Source organism: Aythya fuligula, chromosome 3 (genome assembly GCF_009819795.1).
Source record: "Aythya fuligula isolate bAytFul2 chromosome 3, bAytFul2.pri, whole genome shotgun sequence".
Classification (NCBI taxonomy): Eukaryota; Metazoa; Chordata; class Aves; order Anseriformes; family Anatidae; genus Aythya; species Aythya fuligula.
Window position 1 is genome coordinate 32,986,221 of NC_045561.1, and position 26,400 is coordinate 33,012,620.

Below are 26,400 nucleotides of genomic sequence, written 5' to 3' on the forward strand. Positions count from 1 at the left end.
TCCCCGCCCGTCCCGGTGCCGGTGCCGATCCCGGTCCCGGTCCCGGTCCCGGCGGCCGGGGGGAGCCCGGAGCCCGTCCGCGCCTGGCACCGGGTGAGCGCTGCGGGGCGGGGGGCGCCGGCTGCCATCTTGGGGCGGGTGTGCAGGGCTCGGGCAGCGCCGCGAGCCCCTCGGGTCCCCGGTGCAGGTCCCGGTAAGCCCGGGGGTCGCGGGGGTGCCGTGGTTTTGGGGCGGGGGGCGCTCGGCGAGGCTCCGCTCCGTGCCCTGCTGGCCCGGTGGCCCCGGTTGGGGTGGGAAAGGGGGGGGGGGAAATATCCGGGATTGGGGCTGGGAAATGCGGATTTCTCGGCTGGGAAATGCCGGCTGCGGGGTCCGGGGGCTTCCCGCTGCGGGCTCGCCTTTTGGGGTGAAAATGCACCCAAAAGGTAAAACCCCAAATCCCGTTTTCCCAAGAACCGGCAGCCCGCAGCCCCGGTGCAGGGGTTGTACCCTGTGTACACCCTCGCCGTCATGCCCCATCCTCATCCTCACCCCCTGATCCCTATGGGAAGCGTTTGGGGTCCGTGCTGCCCGCTATGGGGTGCCGGATCGGGGTCTGTTGCGGACCCGATGGGGGATTTGGGATATAAAGGGTCTGCTGGTGGAGGCAGGGCGGATGGGGCTTGCTGGGCCCGATCTTCCCCCGTGGGTTTTTTTTTTTTTGTGTGTGTTTTTTTTTTTTTTTTTTGGTGCAGAGAGGGAACGTGACGGTGGGGATGTTTGGGAAACGGAGCCGCCTCCGGGAGCCGTCTCCTATCCTTTAGCAGCGCTGCTGAGGCCTCTTCCTAATCCACCCGCCGCTGCCCCGAGAGGGGGAACAAAGGGGAGAAGGAGGGGAGCAGCCCCCGGTGTGGGCACCCCTATACACGAAGCTGAGGCTCCCCAGCAGCACCTGGCTTGGGGTGGCTCTGCGATGCCCACCCTGCGCCGGCCGCATCTCCATCCCCATGGTAACGGGGCAGAAAGGGCCCTTTTCCCGTGGCACTCGGTGCCCACCGACAGGGAGAGGGATGCAGAGACCCCACAGGGAGCAGGGCAGGGGTGCTGCCGCCCCGACCGGCCCCACTGCTGGTGCAGGAGCGTCCCCCGGGATGCTGCGTGACTCAGAGGAAGGCTCGCCTTTGTCTGCGCTCCTGCTCCTCCTCCTCCCAGCTCCCCGGGCTCCTGTCGGGGCTGGGCAGGCAGGAAGCAAAACGCTTTGCTGCCAGCGTGCTCCCCGCTTTCACCCCAGGTCAGTGTGACAGCTACAGCCGCTGGAAATGGGAGAAACGGGAGTTGTCTCCTTTTTTTTTTTTCCTCCTTTCCCGCATTTTGCAGGCGGGATTTACCTACCCTGAGCCACCCAGAGAGGGCTGGGACGCACAGGAGCTGCCCCGAGCATGTCCTGCTCCGGGGCTCCTCCGCCTGCAGCTCTCACGGAGGCTGCGTGCCGCAGGGTAGCAGCAAAAAGGGGGCTCAGGGGATGGGCCTGGTGGCTTTTCTAGCAAGATATTAATCAGAAAACAACAAAGGGAAGATAAAAACAAACGTGTGCGTACGTGTACGCGCCCTGCGAGAGAAAGAGGGCGAGATCCGTGACGCCGGTGCCAAGCTTGTGGAGCCGAGGCTCGCAGCGTGAAGCGGCTTTTCTCCGGGGCTGCAGGCCTGTGCTTGGCACTGCCCCCTCGCTTCGTGTTCCTCCGGCGTGGAGCTGGGTGTCTGCCCTCTGCTCCAGATACCGATCGGCCGCAGCAAGCCCCGGCCTCGCTGGCTACGCCTGAGATGCTGGATGCTTTCCTCCGGGCTTCTCCGCGGTGTTTGCTCCCCTTGCTGGGTTGTTCCAGCCAGCTGGGTGTGCTTGCGATGGCTCAGCAGCACCAGAAAGGCTCCCACGAGCTCTGACACCATCCTCGGGGGATGCTCCTGCTGAATCCCTTGCGGATCTCTGCTGCGGGGTGGCAGCCAGCGGGGCTCTGGCCTGCCCTCGGTGCTTCCCCTAATTAAATTGGGGCCGTCAGTAGGCTCTGCCTCGGGTGCCTTCGAAGCCAGGGAATGAGACAATCTTGGCATTATCTGTTACTTAGAGGAAACCCAGATGGCAGCAGGCCTCGTCTGCTGCTTGGAATAGTCGTCAGCAGCTGGTGTCTTCTGTCCGATGTCCCAGCAGAGCCTGGTAGCGACACAGCCTGGGGGTGGTCTCTGCAGCTGGCTTGACAACACCTAGGCTCTTCAACCAAAAATCCAGCCCCTGGGGGGGCAGAGAAGACCTTAACAGGGTTGGATCCCTCTGTGTATCAGCTGGGTTCCCTTTGTGTGAAAGTGTTGTGCTCTGGAGGCTCCCGGGTGATGCTGGCAGGGCTGCCGCCTCCCCCAGGGTGACAGGCTGCGAGCCGGTGGTTTGGGTTTGCCGGGCTCTTCTCCACACTTGAGGCACCGAGCTGGGAACAAATGACTGCGTGCCTCCCGAGCTGCGGTAACTGCCCAGGGGCTCGCTATTACTCACGGGGAGGAGAAGGCGGCGTGAGTGGCAGCGTTATAAATCTGCGAGGAAGGAGCTGGAGTTGTGGCGGACACTAAAACGGCGTGGTGGACGCAGGGAGGCATCGGCTGGGACGAAAAGGAGAGCAAGGGAAAGGTGGCGGTGAGGAGGAACCGTCTTCACCTGGCGGGGAAGGTCGGGGTGATGAGCGACGTAGAGGAGTTAATTGTGAAAAGCGAATCCAAGCACAGGTGATGGCTGTTGAGGTAAATTAGAGATGGGGTCAAGGGGACAAAGCCTTATGAAATCCACCTGAGAGTACTTTAGAATAGGCTAAAGCAACTTCTGTATGGTGAGCAGCCCCTTCAGAAAACATCTAGTGGAAGGAGATCCCAAGAGGATCCACAAGTCACGCTAAAAAGGAGGTCTGATGTTCCTCTCCGACAGGAGACCCTGGCTGGGGTTTCTGAGCAGGGTGGGTTGGTGCATTGCTGCGGGGTGGGAAAACGCGAGGCAGGCCTCGTGCCAGGCTGTGTGTGCTCAGAGTGTCACCTCTAAGGGATGGGAAGTAATCACTGCTGTCCCCGTCACGGGTGAGGTGTTGCTGAAGGACTAGGCTCGGATATAGAGGGAGTGCTTTGAAGGATGTCCACAAAGCAGAGAGCATCCAGGAAAGCGACAGAAATTATTAAGGCCTTTAGAAATGACATGGGAGGAAGGATGGGAAGAAGTAGGGCTGGGTTAGCCTGAGGAAGAAAAGATGGAAGAGGGAGCTTCTTGGTCCTGAAGCATGCACAGCAGCATGTTGCTGGAAGTCCACAGGGCAGGAATTTACCTGGAACAAGGGAAATTACCTCTGATGGTGGCATCACCGTTGGCTGGGGTGATGGAGCAGAAGAGGTGGGTTTTTGACAGCGGGATGTTTTGTACTGTGCTTTGTTTTGTTTGTTTTATTACCAATTTGGCAAAAAGTCAAGTTATAGCTTGCACGGCCGAGTTATAGCCCGCATGGTTACGGACGAGCTGTAGCTGGCTCTGCCTCAAAGCGCAGCATCCCTCCAGATCACCCGTGGAGGCCCCTTCCAGGCCGGCAGCGGTACGTGCCGTGTTAGCTACCTGGCGAAGAAGCAGCCAGTAGCCATGGGAATATGACTTGGCTTCTGTAGGAGGTGCTGGGGAGACGGGTACGAAAATACTCCGTCTAAATCCAGTGTCGGCGCTCGGAAAGGGATGTTGAGAAATTGAGGAGAATGCAGGAGGGTTGCAGAAGGATCCGAGGGCTGGGGAGGGAGCTTTCTGGCGAGAAACGGGAGGAGATCGATCTGTTTATCTAATCAAGGGAAAGATCGAGGTGGGACTCGGTTATCCTGCGTGAGGATAACAAGCATGCCTTGTGAGGAGGCACCTCCAAAAAAGCAAGCACCATCCTGACCTCATCTAACACAGGGTGATGCCCAGGCTCTCCGACACTCTCCACACGTGTGCCTCTGCAGTTTGTCCCTCTCCTTGCCCCAGCCCATCATCCATCCGACTCCTCAGGTGATTTATGGCATCCCTTTCCCCTGTGGCCCTTGGCTGGACGAATACCCACCGCCAGCTTCAGGGCCGATAATGCCCAAAAGCAAAAATCCCCCTACCAGCCCATGGTCCGGGGCTTTGTCACCTGTAGCTGCTGTTTTATTTAGGGTCACTGGGCTGGTTTCCAGCCCGTGAGGCGATGTTTCTGTCTGAGCCTGCCGAGCAAACCTCGAGAGGGAGGTTGGGTGAGGTGCTGCAGCAGATGGCTTGCTAAAATCTTGCTCCATCCGCGACTTCCCTTTCACCCACTAACGCTGTAATGCTGTTAAAAATAAAGATGAGCCAGTTTGCCTGACAGGATGTCTCCCCTGTAAATCCCCACTGCCTAGCGCTGGCGGCACCTCGCTCTAATGCATATCTCCGTGTTCCCTTATCCTTTGTGGTAAGGGGAGCTTCAGAGCTGGCAGATAGCTGCCAACTATCATGGCAAGTCAGGGAAATGCTTTGAGGCCTGTTAAGGGGGAAGAATAGGCAATCTAAGAGGTGGTACGGGCAGGACAGGACCGTGTGTTGTGGCTGAATGGGACCAGGAACACCCAGCCTAGTCCTGAAAAGCTGCTGGAGTGCTGGGAGCCGGCCCAGCCCACAGCAAGCGTGCCCGCCTGCTTTTTCCTTGGCACCCCACCCTCCCCTGGGGCTGTTTTCGGCTTGCCCGATCATCCCTATCAGCCTCTAATTGCCTCCCAGCCTTTCTGAGCATCCCTGAGCTCGTCCCTCCCTAGATGCCATCTCGCCTTGCTGGTTGCAGAGCCCTTCTTTCCCAACACCACCTCCTTTCCTTGCCGAGCTGGCTCTGGAGGCCCCGAGCAGAGCTTTGGGGCAACTCCCTCTCCTCCTACCCAGCACTGGGACCTTGTAAGTCCTGCTCTGTCTCCCCACGTAGAGGTGCATGCATGCTAATGCCCTGTTTTGCCTGCAGGAGCCTTACGCGAGGTGGATTTCCGAGTCGGGGAGGGTTTGGGATCCGTAGGACAAAGTGTTCTTTCTCGCTGTTTGGAAAGAAGAAAATCCTCCTGTCTGTGAGGAAGGGCTCTGTGGGTGAGAGATGCTTCTGGGCTCAGAGCAGGGCGCTTAACTCCTCTGCCTGGCAAACTCATGTCAGTGCTTCGAGAGCAGGGAACGTACCCAGCCCTGTAGAGCCTGAGCATTGATCTTTGATGGAATTGAACCAGCAGTGGCAAAATTCATAGTGCACAGCACTGCTCGCCTGCGTGTGCGGGCAGGGAGATGGCTCCGACATCTCCCTGGCTCCCTCAGCCAGTGGGGGTAGATTGAAGCTTGTGCTTTTGCAGTTCCTCCTGTAAGCAGCTGGAGAACCATCCAAAAACACCCTCGGTTTTAATCCCATGGGCTGTGCAACCCTCGAGCAGGGACAGGACAGGTGTAACTCTCCCAGAAGGGTAAGTCCAACAGCACGGTGTGTTTCTACGTCTGGTCCTGTGGTCCTGTTGTTAACACGGCGTGCTCCAGGCTATAACTGGACACACATCAAGCCGCGGCTGAGGCTTTCTGGTAAAGCCACTGGGACCGCCCTCCCCGTGCCCCTCAGGAGGGGTGGAAGCTCAGAAATCGATCCGAGCCTCTTAATCGTCCTCTCCAGTCCATTTGGAGCTGGTAAGTGCGACGGCACCGAGGATGGCTCCAGGAAATGAGAAAGGGGAGAGGAGCCAGGAGGTCCATTACCCTCCTGGTGGGTTTGAAGGCAGGAAAGCGATGGCCTTCTCCAAGGAGGAGAGGAAAAGGCGAGGTTCTAAAAATGAGCCTGGCGTGGAGAGGCGGCTGGGCTCAGCCAGGAGGGAGGGATGGAAAAAATCTGGTGGTGGCTTTAGGAGGAGCCAGGAGCTGGCACCGGTTGTTCTGCCTGGATGGGCTTCAAGGCTCTGCCACCATATGGGCGTTCGGATCAGCAGCAGCACTGCGGGGCCTGTTCCTCGCTGCCGGGTGGGGGTATGCCTCGGGCAGCAGAGAAACTACAGAATTGAAGGAGGCCTCTGGTAGTTGTTGTCAGATGTCCTTGCTGCCTACAGCCCCTGAAACCCCATTCCAATCTCCGTGGGGGTGGCAGCAGCATCGTGGTCCCTCTGCAGGACACAGGCACTGCCCGAGCCCCCCGTCACAGCCCCATAGCAGCCAGCAGCCCTCCATTGAGCTGCTGGGAGAAGGTCTTGTGTGGTGGATCTAACCAACAGGACGATCTACCCAGAGCTTTGGGGTCTGATATTAAAAATATATATACTGAGGGTGCCCTCAAGTATGATCCCATTGGTGAGGTGATCAGACCTAGGTCACCCTCCCGCTGTCTCCTGATCCTCTCCATGACAGGAGGGGGGATCCAGAGCACTCGTGCTCCCTTGACTCATCTCATTTCCACCCAGAGAGCGCTCGGTGTTGGTAAACAGCGTGTTATAAATAGGCAGCCGGTGCTATATCGGGAGCTTTGCCTGCTGTCGAGCGCAGGCGTCGCAGGGCCCGGGCCTGGCTGCTGTGGGCAGGGCTGGGCAGCTGCCTGAGCACCAGCTCTGCTCCACCTGGCCCCGAAAAAGGTGTCCCCAGGCTCCCAGCCTTTGATGGGGATGCCAGTCGGGTGGCATCAGAGCAGGGCAGGCTGCCAGGGGGGAAATTCCAGCCTTGCTGCTTGCTTACGGGGCCGTGGCGCGATTAACCCCAAGGGCCTGGAGTGCAAACAAACGGGCAGCTTGGCAGCAGCCGGCCGGCCTCGTGGGGAAGGGTAGAGGAGGTGCTGCCCTCCTGCCTCCTCGGACTTTTCCACAGCCTTGTTTAAGGCAGATACACCTGCCTGGTGCTCTGCTGGAGGGTCGGGCTGGCCCCTCGGAGCCATGAGGGCACCTTGGAAGAGCCAGGCTGGAGGCCACCTGCTCACACGCAGACTGGTGTGTGAGGTGAGACAGTGGTGCTGCACCTTCTTTGTGGATAAAATGTCCTTTAAACGGTTCCTGCCTTATCTCCAGCAAGTGGCACGGGTCTTCCTGCACGGGGATCTGGAAAGGGCCCGCTGAGCAGCCTGTCAATCCCTCACACGGTAACGGAGTGCGCCACTGCGCTTCGTGGCTGGAGAGCGCCTGCCCCAGCAAGAGGTTTTGGGGGTGGTTTTCTTCCTTTTCTGTTGTTTATTTTTCCCAGAATACCCCATAGAAAAAAAAAAAATAAAGCCCTGTGACAGCAACAGAGATGCAAAGGCCGTGTTTGTTGTGCGTGGCAGCGTTTGCCAAGAGGCTGATAAGCCCTGACATGAACGCTGATGGTGCGTAGTGAAGCTGGCAGCGAGGTTCAAGGGTGTCCTGGGGTGCAGAAATGGGGCAGCTACCAGGATGTCTGAGCATTTGTTGGTTTAAATGGGGTAAACTGCATTTCATCGGGACAATTGGTGCTTCTCGACCTGCCGTGTTTATTTAAAACCAAGGAGAGCTTGCTGGAAGGCAACAGGAAATGCGAGGATAAGCCTGGGAGAGGGGATGATGCTTTAGGTCCTGGTGTGGCTGAAAGACAGCTCTGTGAGCTCTCAGGGTATCAATGCTAAGGCAGTGTGTGACAGTTGTCCCTGCAGTGTACCACAGGAGCCTATTTCTCACCATCAGAGACAAATTCGGGTTGAGTTACTTGATCTTCGCTGCCTCCACTGTGAGATCTCAACTGGGGCTGGGCTGATAACCAGTACGCGTAGCCTGGGGTCAGCGAATGGTCCTGGAAAACAGCTGGTGCTTGAAGCAGAGCACAGTGCTCCAGTCCGCCCCATTTTAGACAAACACTTTAATTTAGCTGTGTGTTTAAGCTGTGATCACTTCAGCGAGAGCGTCTCGAGGTAAGTGTGTGCTTAGCAGCTTTCCTGAGCAGGGGCAATTCCTCTTGCGTGAGGATCCGTGGAGAAATATCTCACCAAGCATTAGCCCATGCAGGCTGCCAAGGCTAGATTCGTGTTGGACGAAATTCTAAACAGCAACCTTATCTGGGTTATTAATTAGTAATTAAACTCTGACTGCCATTATCCATTAATTGTTCCTGCACTCCTGCGATGCGTTTGGGAAGGCCAGGCGCTGGAGGGATCGTTTGCTGCTCTGTCCTGTTGCATTAGGGGCCTCAGCTGCAGCTCCAACAGGTGACTTGTCACTTCGTGTAGCCATCCTGTCGCGGTGTGTTGTCCTGATCCAGAAACCAGAGATGGAACAGCACTTTCCAGCGTGTGAACCAGCAGTCATCAGCCTCCCTCAGGTCAAGGCAGGATTTTGGTGGTCTTGGTACGTGCGAGCAGGGGCTGTGGGCAAGAGGAGCCCGTGTTACCCCCTGCAAGCCTTGGATGGACTTTCTTAGGTTTGGTATTTGCCCTCGTGGAGCTGTGCTCCGTGTAAACAGTGACTCGAAGTGGCTTTGCCCGATTAAAGTGCCATTTCTCTGTTTACCCGAGCGTTGAGATAGGGCTCTGGATGACACAAGGCTTGCGCTGCTGCGCCTCGCCTAAAATTCAGAGCCCTCCTTCAAGCCTAAGCAACCACTTTTTATCTCCCACACCTCTCTCTGTGGCTCTGGGAGCCGGGCTGCTTGCCTTCGAGTGCCACTTCTGTGTCCCTGCTCTTGGCCGGGTGCCGTCAGCTCCGTGCCCAGCGCCTGACCGGCACTTTGTTCCCTGCGTTCCCAGCCTGGGCCCGGCTCCTCTTGCCAAGCCCAGAGGGTGGAGAGAGGCCGGTGAAAAGAGCAGCCCGCTCAGCATCTCTCACGTGCTGCTGGCTGGCTGCGGGCCCAGCCTCCCCAGCCTGCCGTGTGTGCGTGGCTCCTGGCTACAGACCCCTGCCCGGCAGCCTGAGATCAACCCGAAAACTCCAAAGGAGGTGTTGAGCCCTCGTGGTGCTCAGCAGGTGTGCAGAGATTTCCCTGTCTGTGGTTCAGGTCCCTCTGGCAGCGGCAGAGCAAGCATCCCGCAGAAGAGGGACCGGGCCATCTTCCAGCACTGACACACAGAGAGGGGCCTGGCCGTCTATCCGGAGCTATGCGGATAAGGGCTCGGGGACAGGGTGAGTCTCAAGGCTGTTTTTGGGGTCCACCTCGCTCTGCTGTGACCTTTGCTGCTTGCTCAGCTCGCAGCAGGAGCTCAGGCTGGGTCTCCTAGCCCTGCCTCGTGGACCGTGCAACTTCCCTGCTTTCCCTGTTGAGCGCAGTAGCTGCTGAGACCGGGTGCGTGTGGGGAACGATGTGTCGTAAAACCTCAAGGATTTCCCAGTGTCTCGGCGCCCCGGGTTGGACGTTCTCATGGCCAAGGTCACCTTGCTGCGTGTGGCCGTACCGGGTGCTGTGTCAGCGCTGAGCTGCGTGCCGGTTCCTGGATGTCCTTCTCTAACCCTCCTGCCTTGCTGGCCGCCTCCAGCCCTCTCTCTGGGAGGGCCCTTTGCTGATGCTGGCTGTTGTTGAGGAACAATTCCTCCTCTTGCTTTGGCTGCTCAACCCCTTATCAGCGTGCAGCCGCGAGGAGAGCCCGGCTCCGCGTGCCGCAGGGCTGCGATTACCTTGCCCTTTGTTGCCTGCCCGCACCGGAGGCCCTTTGGAGACCAGCCCTGGCGGGCGAGCACCGTGCAGCGAGGAGGAGGTGAGGCCATCCCCCTGCAACCTCTGAGAGCTGCAGCATGCATAAGGAGCACAGAAAAGGGCTGATGCAGCAGCACGCCCTGCCAGCCCCTGGGGAGGCAGCGGAGATGCTCCTCGCCGTCACCGCGCGGTGGCTTGCATCATGAAAGGTGTCCTCGGTGGTGAAGTGCTGCGGGTAAGGGCTCGCGATGGTGCCCAGGGGACAAAATCCCTGTGTGGCTGAGCTCAGTGCTGCAAGGAGGTCGGTACCTGCCACGCAGGAGGAAAGAGGCAATGTGACCTTGAGAGGCTAGCTCAGAAACCTGGTTGTAGGAAAGCGATCCTGCACTTCAGGAAGGAGAGCTGGGTGTGGGTGGGAATAGCCAGCCTGTGGAGGCTGGCAGGGGACAGACACAGGGCAGGAGGGAAGGCAGATGTGTTAATTATCCCCCAGGGAGAGGATTAAGATCAGAGATAAACAGGAAGCTCCAAGACGAGGTGAGCTTACTGATAAACAAAGGGAAGGGGGGTGAGAGGTGCGGAGCTTCTGCTAAAAACGTGCACCTGTGCTTCACTGATGAGATGGCTTAAATTGAGGAGGAATGTGAAGATTCAGAGTGAGAGACCACCAGGGACACCTTTGGTGCACGCGAACAGTTCAGCGTTTGAGCGCTGTGAAGGAGCAGTGGTGTTTGTGCAGCAAAGATCCCCTGTAAGGAGTCATTCCCCCACAGAGGAACGAAACCACCCGTGTGCTGCGGGCATCCAGAAAGCAGAAGGTGTTTTTGGGGGGCTTACACACACAAGCCCAGCACCAAGGGGTGAGAAGGCAGCGTGGAGGGTTTTGCAGGAAGCAGGAGCCTCAAGACCTGCATCCCTTTAGGATCAGCCTCCAGCAGGAGCTGGGTCTGACCTGGAGGGATGTGCCAGGAGGGCACTGCTGGAGGGCTGGGAGGAAAGAGATGCTCCTGGCTGGGGTGTAAGCCACAGCTTTTCTGCTAGGAAGGATCTCCTCCAGTCCTTCTTCCTGGCTTTAGGGGAAAAAAAATACTTCTGTGGGACCTGTTTCTGTAAAATGTGGCCTGCATTATCCACAGGCTCGTGAAATTTGTCGTGAATGCCCAATGGTTGGGATAAATGATGGTTACGGTAGCGTCGTGGGCAATGTGTGTGCACGAGCCGTGTTCCTGCTAGAAAGGAGACTGAGAATGGGGCTATAAAACACGCAGGAACGAGGTAAATGGTTCGGCCTCTGCAGAGGAGAATCCTCCTTCCCCGGCCTGTCGCGAGTCTTCTCTGCACGAATAGCTAACACTGCACCGGCGTGCCTGATCCAAAAGGTGTGTGGTGGGGTACCCAACGCACGAGGGGTTGGGTAAGAGGTGCTGAGAGCATCAGAGCGCTGTCCTGGGAGGCAAGGTCATCTCCCGCATCCAGGCCGTGCCGTGCGCTCCTGGCGGTGTTGCTGTAGGGTCGGGAGAGGGGGGTGATGCTCTCACGGGGCTGCTGAGGTGTTACCAGCCTCTGATGGGGGCCCTGGGAGCGTGGGGCTGGGGCCTGCAGCGAGCCGAGCGCGGTGATTCAGCCTCGTAAAGCTTGGTGGCACGCAGCCAGGCGGAGGAAATGGTGGGATCATGATGCAGCAACCCTCCCGGAGCCATTCGCTGCCGTCACCCAGCCGTGACTGAACGCCCACCCCACCCTGTTGGTGGCTAAATGCCCTCCCTGGCAGGGGGAAGGTGCGGGGAGGCAGCACCTTTTGGGAGAAGGAGGAGTCGGTGAGGGCGAGGTGCACCGAAAAGCCGTGGGAGCTGGGGAGCAGGCGAAGGGAGGCTTTGGGATCGTGCACAGTGGGACCAGCTCCTGGCCCCCAGCCCTAACGGGGCCGTGCTGTGACCCAGCAGGCAGGCACCTAACCCGCCCTGTCTCTCCCTCCCCCAGGGAAGACGATGAAGCTGTAGAGATGCTTCCCTACGTGATCGCCACCCTGGGCTCAGCCGGGGGCACCTGCAAGGCCGCCTCCTGCAGCAACAGCACCAAGGATTACTGCTACAGCGCCCGCATCCGCAGCACCGTGCTGCAGGGGCTGCCCTTCGGCGGCGTGCCCACCGTCCTCGCCCTCGACTTTATGTGCTTCCTCGTAAGTCTGCCTCCTCCTCCTCCTCCTGCTGCTGCTGCTTTGGCTTCTTCTCCCCCTGGTTAATCAGGGAGGGAGGGCCGTGGCCGGGTGGTGAGAGCTGCGGGGTCCCAAATTCCCCAGGATGTCATGAGTAGCTCTGTCCCCTCCTAACCCCGTTCCTGCACTTCTGCAGGCGGAGGGCAAAGAGGTAACGTTCAGGGCGATGCTTGGCCTCACGGCTCTCCCTCTGCTCTCCTCCAGGCACTGCTGTTTGTCTTCTCAATTTTGCGGAAGGTTGCTTGGGACTACGGGCGCCTGGCCCTGGTGACTGATGCTGACAGGTAAGCCTGGGCGCAGATATGGAGCTCATCCCACACAGCTCTTCCTCCCCAAGGGGAAAAGGGTGGGCCACCAGGCGTTTTTGGCAGGGTGAAAGGTGAACGAGCTGCAGCTCATCCCTCCCGTGCTCTGTGGCAGGAGACCTGTGCTGACCCTGGGAGCACGACACACCTGGACAGGGCTGTGGGGAGCTCTCTGTGGGGCCAGAGCAGGGATGGCAGAGGGAATGCGTCCAGCAACCCTCTCGTTTTGCTTCTGGAGGCAGCGTGTGTAGCTAGTTTGTCAGGAAGCAGGCAGAGGAGCTGTAGGGCCTGTGTATCTGCTCCTGTGCAAGTGGGGGTTTAGCTTGCAGGTGCTAAAACATCACTCCTGGTGCTCATCCTCCCTGCCCAAGGTGTGTTTGGGCGACTGAGCCTTCTGGCTAAACTCAGGGCCCCTTGGAGACGGTGATTTTGTGTTGGAGGCTGATGCCTGGGGCTCCTGTTGGGAGCACACCTTGCTGACCAAGCTCTGGAGGGAAGATCTTCTCTGGCCTCACCCCCAGCAGGTTTTTCTCCTCCTCAGGACGGCGTGGAGCCCTGCTGGGCGCACAGTGCCCTGCGACGGAGGGGCCCCAGCGCCCGCTCCCCTGTTGTAACCTCTCCTTTTCTGTTTCTGTGCCCCCAGGCGCCGACGCTGGCAGACGGAGCGAGAGGAGCGGGAATAGTATGTTGTTTTTTCAGGGTCTTGTTTCTCCTCTCTTTCTCCCTGTCTCTCTCTTTCTCTTCTTTTTGCAGTTTTCTCTCTTGCTTCTGAACTAATCTGAGTGGCTGGGAGCTCAGGGCTTGGATTTGTGTCTCTCAGGGGATTCACACTTTGCTCTTCCCCTCCCCTTTGTGTCAGCCACCTCCCGCAGCTGGGCACTCCCTGGTTTTCCCCTCTTAAATGCTCTCTGCATGCAGCAGCACCAGGAAGCTGCCGGTGGAGGCAGAGGGTGCCGTGTCATGCACCCTGCTGTACCTGCCAGTGTCCTGCTGTGTGGTGGGAATAAACGTAGCTGTGATGGAGTAGCTGGAAATGAACCTGTGGCATCCTGGGATCGCCCAGGCAGAGGGCAGCCTCCTTTACCTCATGCTGGTGAGCCACGAGGGCTGCTCTCAGGAGCACCGAGGTGCGTGGGGAGGATCTGGCAGGCCCTCACACAGCTTTTCTCTTGCCTTCACCCCTGCGAGGCTGCCAAGACCAAAGGAAGTGCTGGCTCTTGTCCCTTAGCACCCACCCCTTCCTGCCTCGGCGCTGCTCAGAGCATCCTCCAGCACCTCGGCCTGGCATTTCCAGACCTTTCCTCCCTGCTCTTCCCTCTTTCTTGCTGCTTTTTTATCTAAGTAAGGACTGTTCTTGCTGACGTGCTGAGTGCTACACGCTGCAGAGGAGCCAGCCAGCAGCACAGAGCCCGAGATGGTCACGCCACTGCCGTGTTTTTGTGACTGCTCTTTGCTCCAAAAGGAGCAGAACAATCGGAGTTGTGGAAGCAAAGGTGCTGGTAGCTGTGGTACATGGCACGGAGGGGATGCCCTGCTCACACTTGAATGCTTCACTAGTGGTTGGCCCTGCTTCAGGTATGCTGGCAGCTCTACCAAGGGGGAGTCAGGTAGAGGTAGCAGAGCTCTGAGGCTCAGGATGTGGCCTTGCAGGAGGGTTTGGTCACCTCTGTTATCCTCCTGAGCGCTTGCCTCTCTCCAGGGGTCCTCTTGTTCCTCTTCCCGTTGCTCCCCTGAGCTTGCTGGGGCTCTGCTGTCACCCAGGCCTAGTGCAACCCACCCGCCTCTCGCCCGCCTTGTTAGTGCTTCGCTTTAAAAAGCCTCCAGCTGGATGCAGGTCCCCCTGGAGCCCCATCTTCAGCTCCCCATCCTTGGCAAGGCCGGCACCCACCATCTTCACGGCGCTGCCAGTTGTCCTGGTCATGGTCTCTGCGTCCCCTGGAACGGAGCTGAGTTAATCTTATCACGAGAGAGTCTTGTCACGAGGTGGTCTTATCATGAGAGCCATGGCTCTCTTCACAGCTATGCTCTCCAGTGTTTCTCTGCCCTGCCCAATGCTTTTCCAGCACCAAGGAGCCAGAAGCACACCGTGCCCAGCGTGCCAGGGTCTCCTCAGGGCTGCAGGCAGCAGAAATTCACCCTCTCCCCGTGCCCAGCTGCAGGGTCTTGGGGATTTCAAAGGGCTGAGGGTCCCAGGGCTTGGTTGAAGCTTGAGCTGTCCCTGCAGCAGAGCCAGGTGCCGGGCCGTGCAGTTGCAGGGCTGTGTCTAATCTGTTCTCCTGTAGACCCGTGACCTTCAGCTAATCTCCTTTCCCCTCTGGGCGTTGCTTCCAGCTAGGGGCTCAGCAGGTGCTGCTCTGCCCTGCGGGGAGGCCACGTGTCCCATCCTCTTCCCTTCTGCAGGGTCACAAGTGTCTTCGCTTGTTTTCCTCCCCCTAGTGTCGCCTCCTTGTCTCTAGCACTCATCTCTCACCTGTTTCTCCTCTAGGTTCTCATCCATCTGCTCCTTCTTGAGCCTGTACTGGTTACACAGAGACTGTTTTCATCTTTTTTTTTCCCCTTTACTTCTAGCCTTCAGATCAGCCATCTCCCTTCTTGCACCTCCAAGGGCCCAGCCTGATGTTGTCACCTTACCAGTGCTATTTAATTTAGGTCTCTGGACCGTTTTCCTGTCTCCTTTGCCAGCCTGCCCTCCACTTTCATTCATACCGGGGGCTGTTACCTGCCTTGGTTGCTGCAGGTTCTTCATCGAGGTCCCTGCCTGTGTCTGGAGCGCAGTGGTTTGGGACAGTCCCCTCTCCTGCCCTTCAGCCCCATGCTCCTAGCTGCCTCCCCGCTCCCTCTCTGGGTCTGCTGCCTGCAGAGGTCCCCAGATGAAGCCGAGGAGCAGCTGGGCTGAGCCTGGCTCATTTTTCCTCTTGAAGCCTGTCCCCTCTTGTGGCACCCTCTCCTTCACGTCTCCTCCTCCCTCTCTGAACCCTGCACTAAGCAGACACGATCTCCCCCACCGTGGCAGCTGCCCCCAGCCCCTCCTGGCAGGGGCTGGTGCACGATGAGGGAGCAGCACCCACAGCTGAGCCCGGGGAGGCTGCCAGAGCCCGGTGCCACCCGAGGAGGGGTCTCTGCTTACTGCTCCCCTCTGCTCTTCGAGGCTGTCCTCTCTCCTCCGTCTCACCTGGGGCAAACTGACCCAAATTAACCGCTGGTCTTCCGGGTGCTCTCAGTTCCCGGCCCGGCTGCCTCCTCTCACCCTCACCTTCTGCCTCCTCTCTCCCCCAAATTTGTCATTGCAGCGTCGCCTCCGCCCTGCACTCCGACAACCACGACCGCTACGAGCGCCTCACCTCCGTCTCCAGCTCCGTCGACTTCGACCAGAGGGACAACGTGAGTAGTGGCAGGAGGCAAAAGCAGTGGCTGAAATACCTGTGTGATGAATTTGCTGGGCATCCCTGGGCTGTGGAGAGCTTTTGTGCTCTCCGGGGGGGGCCCCGGCTTTCCTGGGAGGCCAAGCTGCTTGGTGGGGGGCAGCCACGTGGCAGAGTCCAGGGAGAAGGGAGCGCGGAGTGATGTGAGCCCCTCCTGTCTTCTCTCTGCACAGGGCTTCTGCTCCTGGCTGACAGCCATCTTCAGGATAAAGTAAGTGCCCCAGGACCTGCCTGCGGGTGGGGAGCCACGGGGGGAAAAAGCAGAGGCAGCACACAGGCTGGGACACAAACGGAGGAGAAATCGCAGCCCAGGTCACCTCTGCCTCGATCCCATCTCAGAAATAAGCTGCTGCTCTCCCTGAGGCTCCTGCTGGGGGCACTGCTGTCCAAGGAAGGCCCACGGCAGCGAAAGGTGGACTGGAGGGTACAGAGAGACACATGCTGATGGTCAGGGGTGCTTTCCTAAGCATTTCGAGGTTTCAGAGCTCTGTGGGGCCGCATCAGCAAGGGGACAGATGGGACCCACCATAAGGATGGGCATCAGGTGTGGCTCTCAGGGGCTCAGCTGCCCTGCAGAGGGCAGCAGCACGGGGAGCAGAGCTGCAGCAAGATTTGCACAGGCAGGCTTCTGCCTGCGCTGGTGCATGGCCAGGTGCTGGAGTGCCTCCCCAGGGCATGGCTGCAGCTGTAGGGCTTGATCCAGGGGTGTTGTGTGGGTTACAGGGGTGGTTTGTGGGTTCACAGCCGTCACCCAGTGCTTTCCTGCCTGCCCTCAGGTCGCTGGAGGAGGTTTCTTCACTGTCTTCCTTTCTCTCCCTGGCAGGGATGACGAGATCCGGGACAAGTGCGGGGGCGACGCGGTGCACTACCTGTCCTTCCAGAGGCACATCATCGGGCTGCTGGTGGCCGTGGGCGTGCTCTCCGTGGGCATCGTGCTACCCGTCAACTTCTCAGGGGACCTGCTAGGTGAGGGCAGGGAGCCCTGGTCCTGCCAGGGAGGAGCAGAGAGAAACCCTGGGTCCTGTCCCGCTTTGGGCTTGGGGGGTGCGTAGGGTTTGTCCTGGGCGGCTTGGGTTTTGGGGTGCTTTGCCCCAGCCCCGTGGTGTAACCGAGCATGCCTGTCTGCCTTTCTCCCCAGAAAACAACGCTTACAGCTTTGGGAGGACGACGATCGCTAACCTGAACTCCGGGTAGGGGAACTGTGGGCAGGGATGGGGTGGGTAACTGGGGCCCTCAGGGTGCGTTTTCTGGATGCCCATGTGCTGCAGAGCCTTGCCTCCTCGAAGGCTGTGTTTCTGCCTTTCCTGTGAGGCTGCTGTCCCTGCTCCTACGTCCAGACCAAGCTCCTGGAGGCTGTTGGCAGGGCCTGTGGGTGATGCCCTGCCAGGAACGCTCCTCCTGGCCCCAGAGACTTTGAGGGGAGGTCCCTGAGGGCCGCGGTGGCAACCTCACGCTGGCTTTAAGCACGGTCTCTCTCGCGCCAGGAATAACCTGCTGTGGCTGCACACGTCCTTCGCCTTCCTGTACCTGCTGCTGACGGTGTACAGCATGCGCCGGCACACCTCCAAGATGCGCTACAAGGAGGATGACTTGGTGAGCAGGGCTGGGAGCTCGCCCAGGCTTCCTGGGCCTCCTGTCAAGTTGGGCAGCCTGGGAGAGGGTGCCAGGCACCCCCGCTTCCCGCAGCAATTTGGGGCTGGCGTGTTCTGCCTGGCCAAGGGCGGATCTCCTCCAGAGCAGCAGTCCTGATGCCGTGCGGGGGAAATGAGAGAGGCCTGAGCTGGGTGGGCATGTGGCGTGCCCTATGTCTTCCTCAGGAGTTGCTCCAGTTGCTGTGTGGGTTTGGGGCTCTCCTCCAGTTGTTTTTGCCTAGTTTCATACTATAACATCCCTGTTTCTGTTGAGGCGGCTGCAGTGTGAGCCCCCACCCCATCAACCTGCAGCACGTCAGGGTATGAAATGCCAACAGCTAGCAGCAGCACAGGAGGTGGGGAGCAAAGGTTCTGCAAGCCTGGGGGCTGCCTTCTCCGATTGCTAGCTCAGGCCAGGGCCTTGGGGCTTTCTTTGTTTTTTCCTGCAGTCTGGTCTGTCATGCCACCCGTACCGATCTGCACTCTCTTCCCTCTAGGTGAAGCGAACTCTCTTCATCAATGGGATTTCAAAATATGCCGAGCCAGAAAAGATCAAGAAGCATTTTGAGTGAGTCTGACTGTGTTCCTAATTAAAGGCTGCTCTGTAAAAAAAAAAAAAAAAAAAAAATATATATATATATATATATACACACACACACACACACACACATATATATATATATATATATATATATATATATATATATATATATATATATATATATATATATATATATATATATATATATATATATATATATATATATATTTTAGTGGAGTGGTGCTAGTGTTACCTGAAATAGCAATAATACCTCGGGGTGAGGAGGGGGAAGCAGTCCGAATCAGTGAGCACTTTCATTTTGGGCATCTTGCTGCAATTTTTCTGTGCAAATTTTTATCCCAATATGCAGCATTTTGGGACATGCCCAGCTATATCTTGCAGAGCCGTAGGGGGTCAGCATGGTAAGTGGTGAGACAGGGCACGTGATGAGAAGTGCTCAGCTTCAGAGCTGTGAGAAGCAGGCAGGAGGCGCTCCAGCAATAGCTGTGGGATGCTTTGCTGCTGCCTCTGCATTGATCGTGCTCTTTATAGAAAATTGCGTTCTCTTTTTTAACCGAATCCCTAAAAAAGAAAAGTTTCCCTTCCGTTGCCCTACACGTTGCTCCCAAAAGAGGGAGCAGAGCCTGCTGCTCTCCTGCTGTCCAGCAAGCTTTTGATGATGCTCTGCTGGCGGCAGGAGGAAGGCCTGAAGGTGTGGGCTTTGTTTTGAGGTGCAGCTCTGATGCAGTGTGTGAGGGGCTGGTTTTCTCTGTCTGCAGGGAGGCCTATGCCAACTGCACCGTGCTGGAGGCGCGTCCCTGCTACGATGTGGCCCGGCTGATGTTCCTTGATGCGGAGAGGTAAGCAGCCCCCAGTCTGGGGGAGAGGGCAGGGCTGGGGGGAGGGTGCACAGGAGGTGGGGAGCGGGTTCTTCCCAACTGTTTCTCCTTCAAATCCTGTGCTGTGAAAGCTGTTTTGAGTACCTTTTTTCTTTTCCACTCTCCCGCTTCAGAAAGAAGGCTGAGCGCGGGCGAATCTATTTCACCAACCTGCAGGGCAAGGAGAACACCCCATCTATGATCAACCCTAAGCCCTGCGGCCACCTGTGCTGCTGTGTCATCAGGGGCTGTGAGGAGGTATGTGGAGAGCTGGAGACATCGGGCAGAAGGGTTAACGTGAGCATTGGGTCCTTGTACTGCCCACACTGGCTGGCGTCCCCAGGTCTCTGCTCTAACCTCTGTCCTTCTGGCCAGGTGGAGGCAATCGAGTACTACACGAAGCTGGAGGAGAAACTCAAAGATGACTACAAGCGGGAGAAGGAGAAAGTGAACGAGAAGCCTTTGGGGATGGCCTTCGTCACCTTCCACAACGAGACCATCACAGCCATGTGAGTCTTGCAAGGGGTTCTGCCGGGAAGGTGGTGTCTCACAGCTCTTCCTTGAAATCAGGTCCCAGCCGCAGGGCGTTCACCTCAACGTGTCCCTGCTAGCCGTGTGTGTCACCATCTCCACTGTTCTCTTCTCCAGAATCCTCAAAGACTTCAATGCTTGCAAGTGCCAGGGCTGTGCGTGCCGTGGGGAGCCCAAGGCCTCTTCCTGCAGCGAGTCCCTTCACGTTTCCAACTGGACTGTCAGCTATGCCCCTGACCCGCAGAACATCTACTGGTGAGCAGCTGTGGGGTTCTTCGGGTCCCCAGTGATGGGAAAGGGGTGCGCCCTCACACTCTGATAGCTAAAGGAGTTGTTCTTGCCTGGCTGAGCCAGAGTTGGGCCCTGACTCAGAAGGGGAAAGCTTGGGATCGTGCCCCAGGCCCTGCTGATGCAGGCTGGGCTGTGTCGTGAACGTGTGTGTGGCTCGGTGTGGCTGTTCCTGATGCCCTCTTCCCCCCTCACCCCACCCAGGGAACACCTCTCCATCCGGGGCTTCATCTGGTGGATCCGCTGCCTGGTGATCAACGTGGTGCTCTTCATCCTCCTCTTCTTCCTCACCACCCCTGCGATCATCATCACCACGATGGACAAGTTCAACGTCACCAAGCCTGTGGAGTACCTCAACGTAAGGCCTTCGGAGAAGGGCACGGGATGGGGAGCACTGAACCCGCCACCCTGAGGCACAGCAGCCCCTGCAGGGGAAGGGGCAGTGAGATTGTCAGCGTGCCTCAGGTCCCTTCAGCCTTGAGAACAAGAGGGATGTCCCCCAGGAAGGGGCCAGCACCCTGCCATGTGTTCCCAGCCTCCAGAAGGGGTGCTAAGCCTGGCCAGGGTGCGGTGGCAGCTGGGGACTCTGCATCAGCAAAGGCAGCTCTGTGACGGGCACGAGAGCTGCCACATCACGTGTAACGCGTGGTCTCTTCTCTTCCTCGTTGCAGAACCCCATCATCACGCAGTTCTTCCCCACGCTGCTGCTGTGGTGCTTCTCAGCTCTGCTGCCCACCATCGTGTATTACTCGGCCTTCTTCGAAGCGCACTGGACCAGGTAAGAGCAGCCAGTGCCTGGCATCCTGATGCTCCCCGCTGAGGGAAAGCTGCTGACTGGTTCCTCTCGCTTCAATTCCCGTCGTCCACCCCCAGCGTGGTGTCTTGTGGCACCTCTTGGTCACCTTGGGGTCTGCTGCTCTTCTGCCAGCCCTTCGCTGGGTGTTGCACAGTATTGGGGTTATCTGAGCGGAGCTTGATGTGCGTTTGCAAGAGGAAGGCTGGGAGGAGTTGGGGCCAAAGGTAATGAGAAATGCAGGTAGTAAGGGAAGGCGTGGCTGAGGTGAGCGTGCAGGTGTGGTGTGCCTGTACCCGTGTGTAGGACATAGCTTTTCCAAGGGATACCTTGGAGGGAAAGGGGCATATTCACCATGTGTGAGAACATAAGCTCCTTTCACCTGGCGTCTCTGGCAGCTGCAGATTACTGAAGCTGCTTGTTTCCAATAACAATTGGGAATTAAAAGTGACATTTAAAAAAAAAAAAAAAGTGACATTAAAAGTGACAATTTTAATGGCCTTCTCTCTGCCCGCAGGTCTGGAGAGAACAGGACCACCATGCACAAGTGTTACACCTTCCTCATCTTCATGGTCTTGCTGCTGCCCTCGCTGGGCCTGAGCAGGTAGGTGTGGAGGGAAGGGCAAGCAAGCAGAGACCTGGAGTGTGGAGAGGGCTGAGATGCACCTCTGGTGGTCCTCCTGCAACGCCTCCTCGCCCTGCTTGCACAAATGTCCCTGTCACCCTTCCCTGGGTGTTCCTAGAAAGGCAACAAACCCTGAGGTGGCTGATGGATGCACATAAAAAGCCTTCTTGAGGCCTGCTGGTGAAGGAGACTCTTCCCACATCTGTTTTACGTGCGCTCACTTTTACACAAAAGTAGCAACTTCCCCCACTTCAGCCAGAACTGAGGACATCATACTGCTCGGCTGGGTGGTCTTCCCATTTGTAGGCTGCAGAAATGTGAATCCTGCTGGATGCAAGCCCCAAATCCTCCTGCAGGGGTTATAGAAATGTCCTGTGACAGGGGGACTTCGGCTGCCAGGAATCAGCATGGGCTCAGCACTGACTGGGGGCAAAGCAGAGCAGCTGTGTGACAGAAGAGAGGAAAACTGGGAGGTGGAAGCACGATGGGGGGGATCTGCTGTGACAGGGAGTTCTTTATGCATTGCGGGGTGGGGAATCTACATCCCATAAATTCAGGGTACAGCCCCTCAGTGGCTAAATCGGGTGGTTTTTGAGAATAGAGGAGCCCTCCAACAGAGACACAGAAAAATCGCCATTCATTGCAGGGGGTGACTACCGTAAAGTTTCCCCGTCAGGTTTAAAATGCCCTGCTGCTTTTAACCTTGTGCCCTAGGCAGGTAAACATTCTCCCAGGATTTGCGTTTTGGCTGTGTCCCAGCAAACAGGTCATGCTCCTTTCTGAGGACAAAATCAGTCCTGCTGCTGCGTGGGGATCTCTGTGCTCCGCTGAAATCCTGGCCCTAGAGGTCCCAGAGGATTGTACAGTTCTATATCAAAAAAATATAGAATGAGGGGGAATGAGATTTGTGGTTTTTTTTTTGTTTTGTTTTGTTTTTTTTTCTTATTTCTGTGCCTGAGGTTACCGTGTACCTGAGTGGTTTCTCCTGTGGTCAGTAACCTAGTGTTTAACCAAAACAAACTCTGCCAGGAGCAGAGAGGGAAATACTGATGGGATTAGGGTGACGGGAGAACACGTGTGAGAATGGGAAGTCTTGCATCCTTTTTTGCATCCTGTAACTGGTTTTCCCAGTGTCTGATTTACATAAATGCCAATGACATATCCCAAGAGGGAACAATAAGGCCTGTGGTCAGAGCTCTGGGCCTTTTTAGAGCAGTTTCCATACATTTGCATGTCTATGTCCGTATGCCGCCGCTTCCGACTGTTTCTCTTCTCTTCCCACCCCCTTCCCCCACAGCTTGGATGTGTTCTTCCGCTGGCTCTTCGACAAAAAATTCCTGGCTGAAGCCACAGTGCGATTTGAGTAAGTGGGGCAGGGAAGAAAGCCCCTTCTTTGCAGCGGGGATGGGGGGGGGGGGGGAGGTTCCTGGCAGCCTCCAGAGGCGGCACCCAGGACCGGGGTGCGTGGCGGGGCAGGGGAGCATCTCCTGCAGCCTGCTGTGCTCCCCAGGTGCGTGTTCCTGCCCGATAACGGGGCTTTCTTCGTCAACTACGTCATCGCCTCCGCCTTCATCGGCAACGCCATGGACCTGCTGCGCATCCCCGGCCTGCTGATGTACATGATCCGCCTCTGCCTGGCCCGCTCGGCCGCCGAGCGGAGGAACGTCAAGCGGGTGAGTGGTGGGGCTGGGGGTGTTTCGGGGTCTCCCCCTGAAGGCGCTGTGCCGGGGGCCGTGCGCCCTGGGGCTCGCCAAGGGCTGGGGGTCGACCCCACAGATGAGTCTCTGCTCTCTCCGGCAGCACCAGGCCTACGAGTTCCAGTTTGGGGCTGCGTACGCCTGGATGATGTGCGTCTTCACCGTGGTCATGACCTACAGCATCACCTGCCCCATCATCGTCCCCTTTGGTAAGCGACACCCCTCTGCCTCCCTGCTTTGGGGTGAATTATTTCCCGCTGCCCCGAGGCGCTGGGAAAGAGGCCGATTCCCTCCTGCCACCTCTCCCCTCTCTCTCCCTCAGGGCTCATGTACATGCTGCTCAAGCACCTGGTGGACCGGTACAACCTGTACTATGCCTACCTGCCTGCCAAGTTGGACAAGAAGATCCATTCCGGGGCCGTGAACCAAGTGGTGGCTGCCCCCATCCTCTGCCTCTTCTGGCTCCTCTTCTTCTCCACCGTGCGCACGGGTGAGCGCTGGGCTGGGAGGCGTCCAGCCGGGCTGCAGGTGGCCTCCCCCTGTCCGTCGGGCTCTGGCAACCTAACGTTGGCTTTTATTTGCCTCAGGGTTCCTGGCCCCTACTTCCATGTTCACCTTTGTGGTCCTCGTGATCACCATCGTGATCTGCCTGTGTCACGTCTGCTTCGGGCACTTCAAATACCTCAGCGCTCACAATTACAAGGTGAGCTGGGGTGCTGCCTGGGGGCCCTTCCCCTGGGAGTGCAGCCGAGCAGTGAAATGGGCTTGGGGGCAAATTGGGATGTCCCAGCCTGTTCCCTGGCAGGGCGTCTCTTCACCAGCTTCGTGGCAAAGGTTCCCAAGGAACCTTTACCGCGTGTGTGCTGCTCCCGTACCTGTGCAGAGGTCAAGGGCAGCCTTGCTGGAGTGTGGCTCCTACAAACGCGTCTCCTCGACTTTCTCTTGATCTCACCTTTCCCTCTCCAGATCGAACACACAGAGGTGGACACCATAGAAAGCAGGCAGAACGGGAGACCTGCCACTAATCTGCCGGCTCCCAAATCCACTGTGAGTTCCTGTCCCCACCTCCCTGCCCTGGCGCGCTGCTCTCCTGGGTTTAGGAAAGGGGGAGGCAACATCCGGAGACTTTTTCTCCTTGCTTCTTGCCTTCCTGAGGCAGCACCCACAATCTCCCAACAGGACTGGGAGGCAGGTGTCGCTCACCTGAGCTGGGTGATGAGTTGTAACCCCCCATGCTCACATACCTGCCCCTTTCCCTCTGCTGCCTGGGTGCTGCGTGTGTGTTTTCTGCCTCCCTCTCGGCTGGGGCAGTGAATTCAACTGCTCGGTCTCCTCGTTCAGCATCTTCGGGCTCCTTAATGCTCCACCTCCTCCTTGCACTGTGCGAGGAGGTCTCACAGCTGCCTGTGCTCACTGTGTTTCTGCTGTCCCCCCCTTGCCCCAGCAGAAGTACATCGCCCAAGTGCTGCAGGACTCCTCCCCGGAGGGTGAAGCGACCGAGTCGGAGGAGCAGGGGTCGCAGGACGAGGAGCTCATCACCGCCGATGGCATGAACGACACGGATTTCCAGTCGTGTGAGGACAGCCTGATAGAGAACGAGATCCGCCAGTAGGGACTGCGGAGGGAGGGCAGGAGGGAGGAGGGGATGGAGGCCCAGGAGCGGGGCAGGCTGCGCCCACCCAGACCGGCCGAGAGAAACCCAAGGGAGCGCGGAGATGGGGAGGGGGCCACCCGCAGCCCTCGCCCACCCCTGGGGCCACCACCTTCAGCGAGGGCAGGGGCCCTGGCCCTGGCTCTCCGCTTCCCTGCCTCCACCTCCCCGCCGCTCTGCGGGCTTGCTCTTCATTAGCTACCTTCGTTAACACGTACCCGGACCGCAGACCCCCCAGGGGCTGGGGAGGAAGGGACCATGACCCTGCCAGCACCCCAGGAGAGAGAAGGGAGGCTGGGTGCTTTGGGGAGGGCTCTGGGGACAAGAGGCACCGCTGAGGCCTCGTTGGCTGCCCCTTCTGTCCCCTGTCCTCCTGGTGAGAAACAGAAACACTAATAATTTATTAGATTTGCAGGAAGGTGACAAACGAAGCTTTAACTGATGTCTTGGAAGCCCCCCGTAGGAAGATGGGGTAGCTTTGTTCCACCTGCACGTGCAGTGCTGCCTTCCCTCCTCCCCGTGCCCGCGTGTCCCGGTGGGGTGACGTGCTATAGGTGCTGGGGAGGGGGTGATGGAGAAGTCCCCCAGTGGGCAGGTGACAGCCTCACCCTGCTGGGGGACTGCTGGGGGAGCAGCATGGGGGCAACCCCTTGCAGGGTGAGGGGTGCCCAGGGTGCTTCTCACAGGCAGGAGAAGGCGCAGGCAGCCTCTCCCCTAAATCGTGCCCCCTGCTCCCCGAGGGCACAGCTTGGGGACTGCAGCATCGTTTTAAGTGGCATTTTTTTGCACATTTTTCCTCCCCTTTCGAGCAAAAACTAACTTGACTTCTGTGGCAGACCGTGGATCCCTTTTCTGCCCTGTGTCTGCACCGCAGGGTCAGGTGCGGGAGGGCTGTTTTGGGGGTCTCCTGGGTGCTATGGAGAGGGGAGAAAAGGGTTTAGGCTACAGCTCTTTGGCCCTGTGCAGCCCTGGGCTGCTTCACCTGCCTGGGGCTGTTCCTTGCCTGCTTCTGCCCCTTGTGTCCCCTCTCTGGTGATAGCTGTGTCCTGGGGACAAGAAGGATGGGAGAGGGGCCCTGGGTGGCTGCGGAGGTGGACAGGGGCAGGAGAGGTGGCCTGGAGCCCCTGGCACCCATGTGGAGGTTCTTGCGAGGAGATCTCTGGTCAGCACCCGTTGCCCTCGATTGCTTTCCCCTCCTCCCCTTGTGTAAAATGTAAAGGAAAATAATAAATCTCCCTGCTACTGAGCTATATTTATTTCCCTCAGCCCCCTGCCACCATCCTGTTTGGTGCTCATCGCTGACACTGCCCCTTCCCTCTGCCCAGCGCCTGCGGGGCCTGCTCCTGCTCTTCTGGCTCGCTGGAGCTGTGCCCTGCAGGCCCTGACGGGGCCGGGGGACAGGGGTTTTACCTTTTTCAATCACCAACTCTGGCCCTGGAGCTCAAAGCACTTTACGGACCCGAACAAGAGGAGCGTCAGCCCTCCCCGGCCCCGCTGCGGGGACAGGCCCTCACCACCCCCGGCTTATCTCCCCTCATCCCCTGTTAGAAGAGGGGATCCTGAGACACGGGGCTGCTCCGGGGAGGGTAGAGCTGACGTCCCTGTACACCTCTCTATAGGATCCCCAGGCCCAGAGGGAAAGGGGGCGTGGAGGGGATGAAATGTGGGTCCTGGAGGTGTGGAGAGGGCAGGCCGGGGCTGGAGCATGTGCTGGTGTGGAGAAGCGTGGTGTTTGAAGCCAGCCCTTCCAGGGGTGGGCACGTGAGATGGAAGCTCCCCGCCGGGTCCCAGGCTGGGGCAAGGAGGATATTAATCCTATATCCGTGTCCGTGCCCCCGCCTGCTGCCCGTGCCCCCCACCCTGCCCGGGGTGCCCCGGTCTCTGTGCCTGCAGCCCTGGGGCGCTGCCTGCGGAGACCTGCGTTGGGATTGGCACTGTCTGTGTAGAGATGTGTATAATACCCTGTATATATTTGTGTACAAAAGAAAAGAAACAAAAAAAAAAGGAGCTATTGTTCTCGTGGTCTTCCTTTGCGCAGCGGGGGGGAGCTGGCAGCGAGGGGAGGCTGCAGCAGGGCTGGGAGCATGCGTGCTGCACGGGACCGGGGCCTGGCGGGCTCCTATTGCGTCTGCAAACCCTCCACAGGGCCTGTGGGCCCTCATGGTGTGTCCTGCAAGGCTCCATGTCCATCCCAATGCTAAATGTGGATGGGGGGC

The 26,400-nt window shown here is 58.2% G+C and overlaps 1 protein-coding gene across 3 annotated transcripts; it reads left to right on the top strand.

Annotated features, from left to right (window-relative positions):
* Positions 1–14: 14 nt before the first annotated feature.
* TMEM63B (transmembrane protein 63B) lies at positions 15–26,187 on the top strand. 3 transcript variants are annotated; one of them, XM_032184117.1, is made up of 24 exons: positions 15–93; positions 11,588–11,786; positions 12,027–12,106; positions 12,771–12,809; positions 15,418–15,508; positions 15,723–15,760; positions 16,373–16,515; positions 16,688–16,739; positions 17,034–17,142; positions 17,678–17,748; positions 18,501–18,581; positions 18,734–18,857; positions 18,975–19,108; positions 19,248–19,385; positions 19,623–19,776; positions 20,090–20,196; positions 20,729–20,815; positions 22,134–22,199; positions 22,347–22,509; positions 22,637–22,742; positions 22,856–23,023; positions 23,121–23,236; positions 23,500–23,580; positions 23,978–26,187. In XM_032184117.1, the coding sequence occupies exons 2-24, from the start codon at positions 11,610–11,612 to the stop codon at positions 24,143–24,145; spliced, it is 2,493 nt and encodes an 830-aa protein (XP_032040008.1). In that variant the 5' UTR covers positions 15–93; positions 11,588–11,609; the 3' UTR covers positions 24,146–26,187. The 3 variants fall into 3 exon arrangements, with proteins under 3 accessions (XP_032040008.1, XP_032040006.1, XP_032040007.1); XM_032184115.1 differs by having other exon boundaries at positions 20–93; positions 23,981–26,187; XM_032184116.1 differs by lacking the exon at positions 12,771–12,809 and having other exon boundaries at positions 20–93.
* Positions 26,188–26,400: the final 213 nt, after the last annotated feature.

What these genes read in the sequence shown, in the direction of transcription:
- TMEM63B (XM_032184117.1), top strand. Translation starts at nt 11,610, where the DNA reads ATGCTTCCCTACGTGATCGCCACCCTGGGCTCAGCCGGGGGCACCTGC. An exon ending in AACGAGACCATCACAGCCAT is followed by an intron (nt 19,109 to 19,247) that starts GTGAGTCTTGCA and finishes TCTCTTCTCCAG; the next exon opens with AATCCTCAAAGACTTCAATG. An exon ending in TCAGCGCTCACAATTACAAG is followed by an intron (nt 23,237 to 23,499) that starts GTGAGCTGGGGT and finishes TTCCCTCTCCAG; the next exon opens with ATCGAACACACAGAGGTGGA.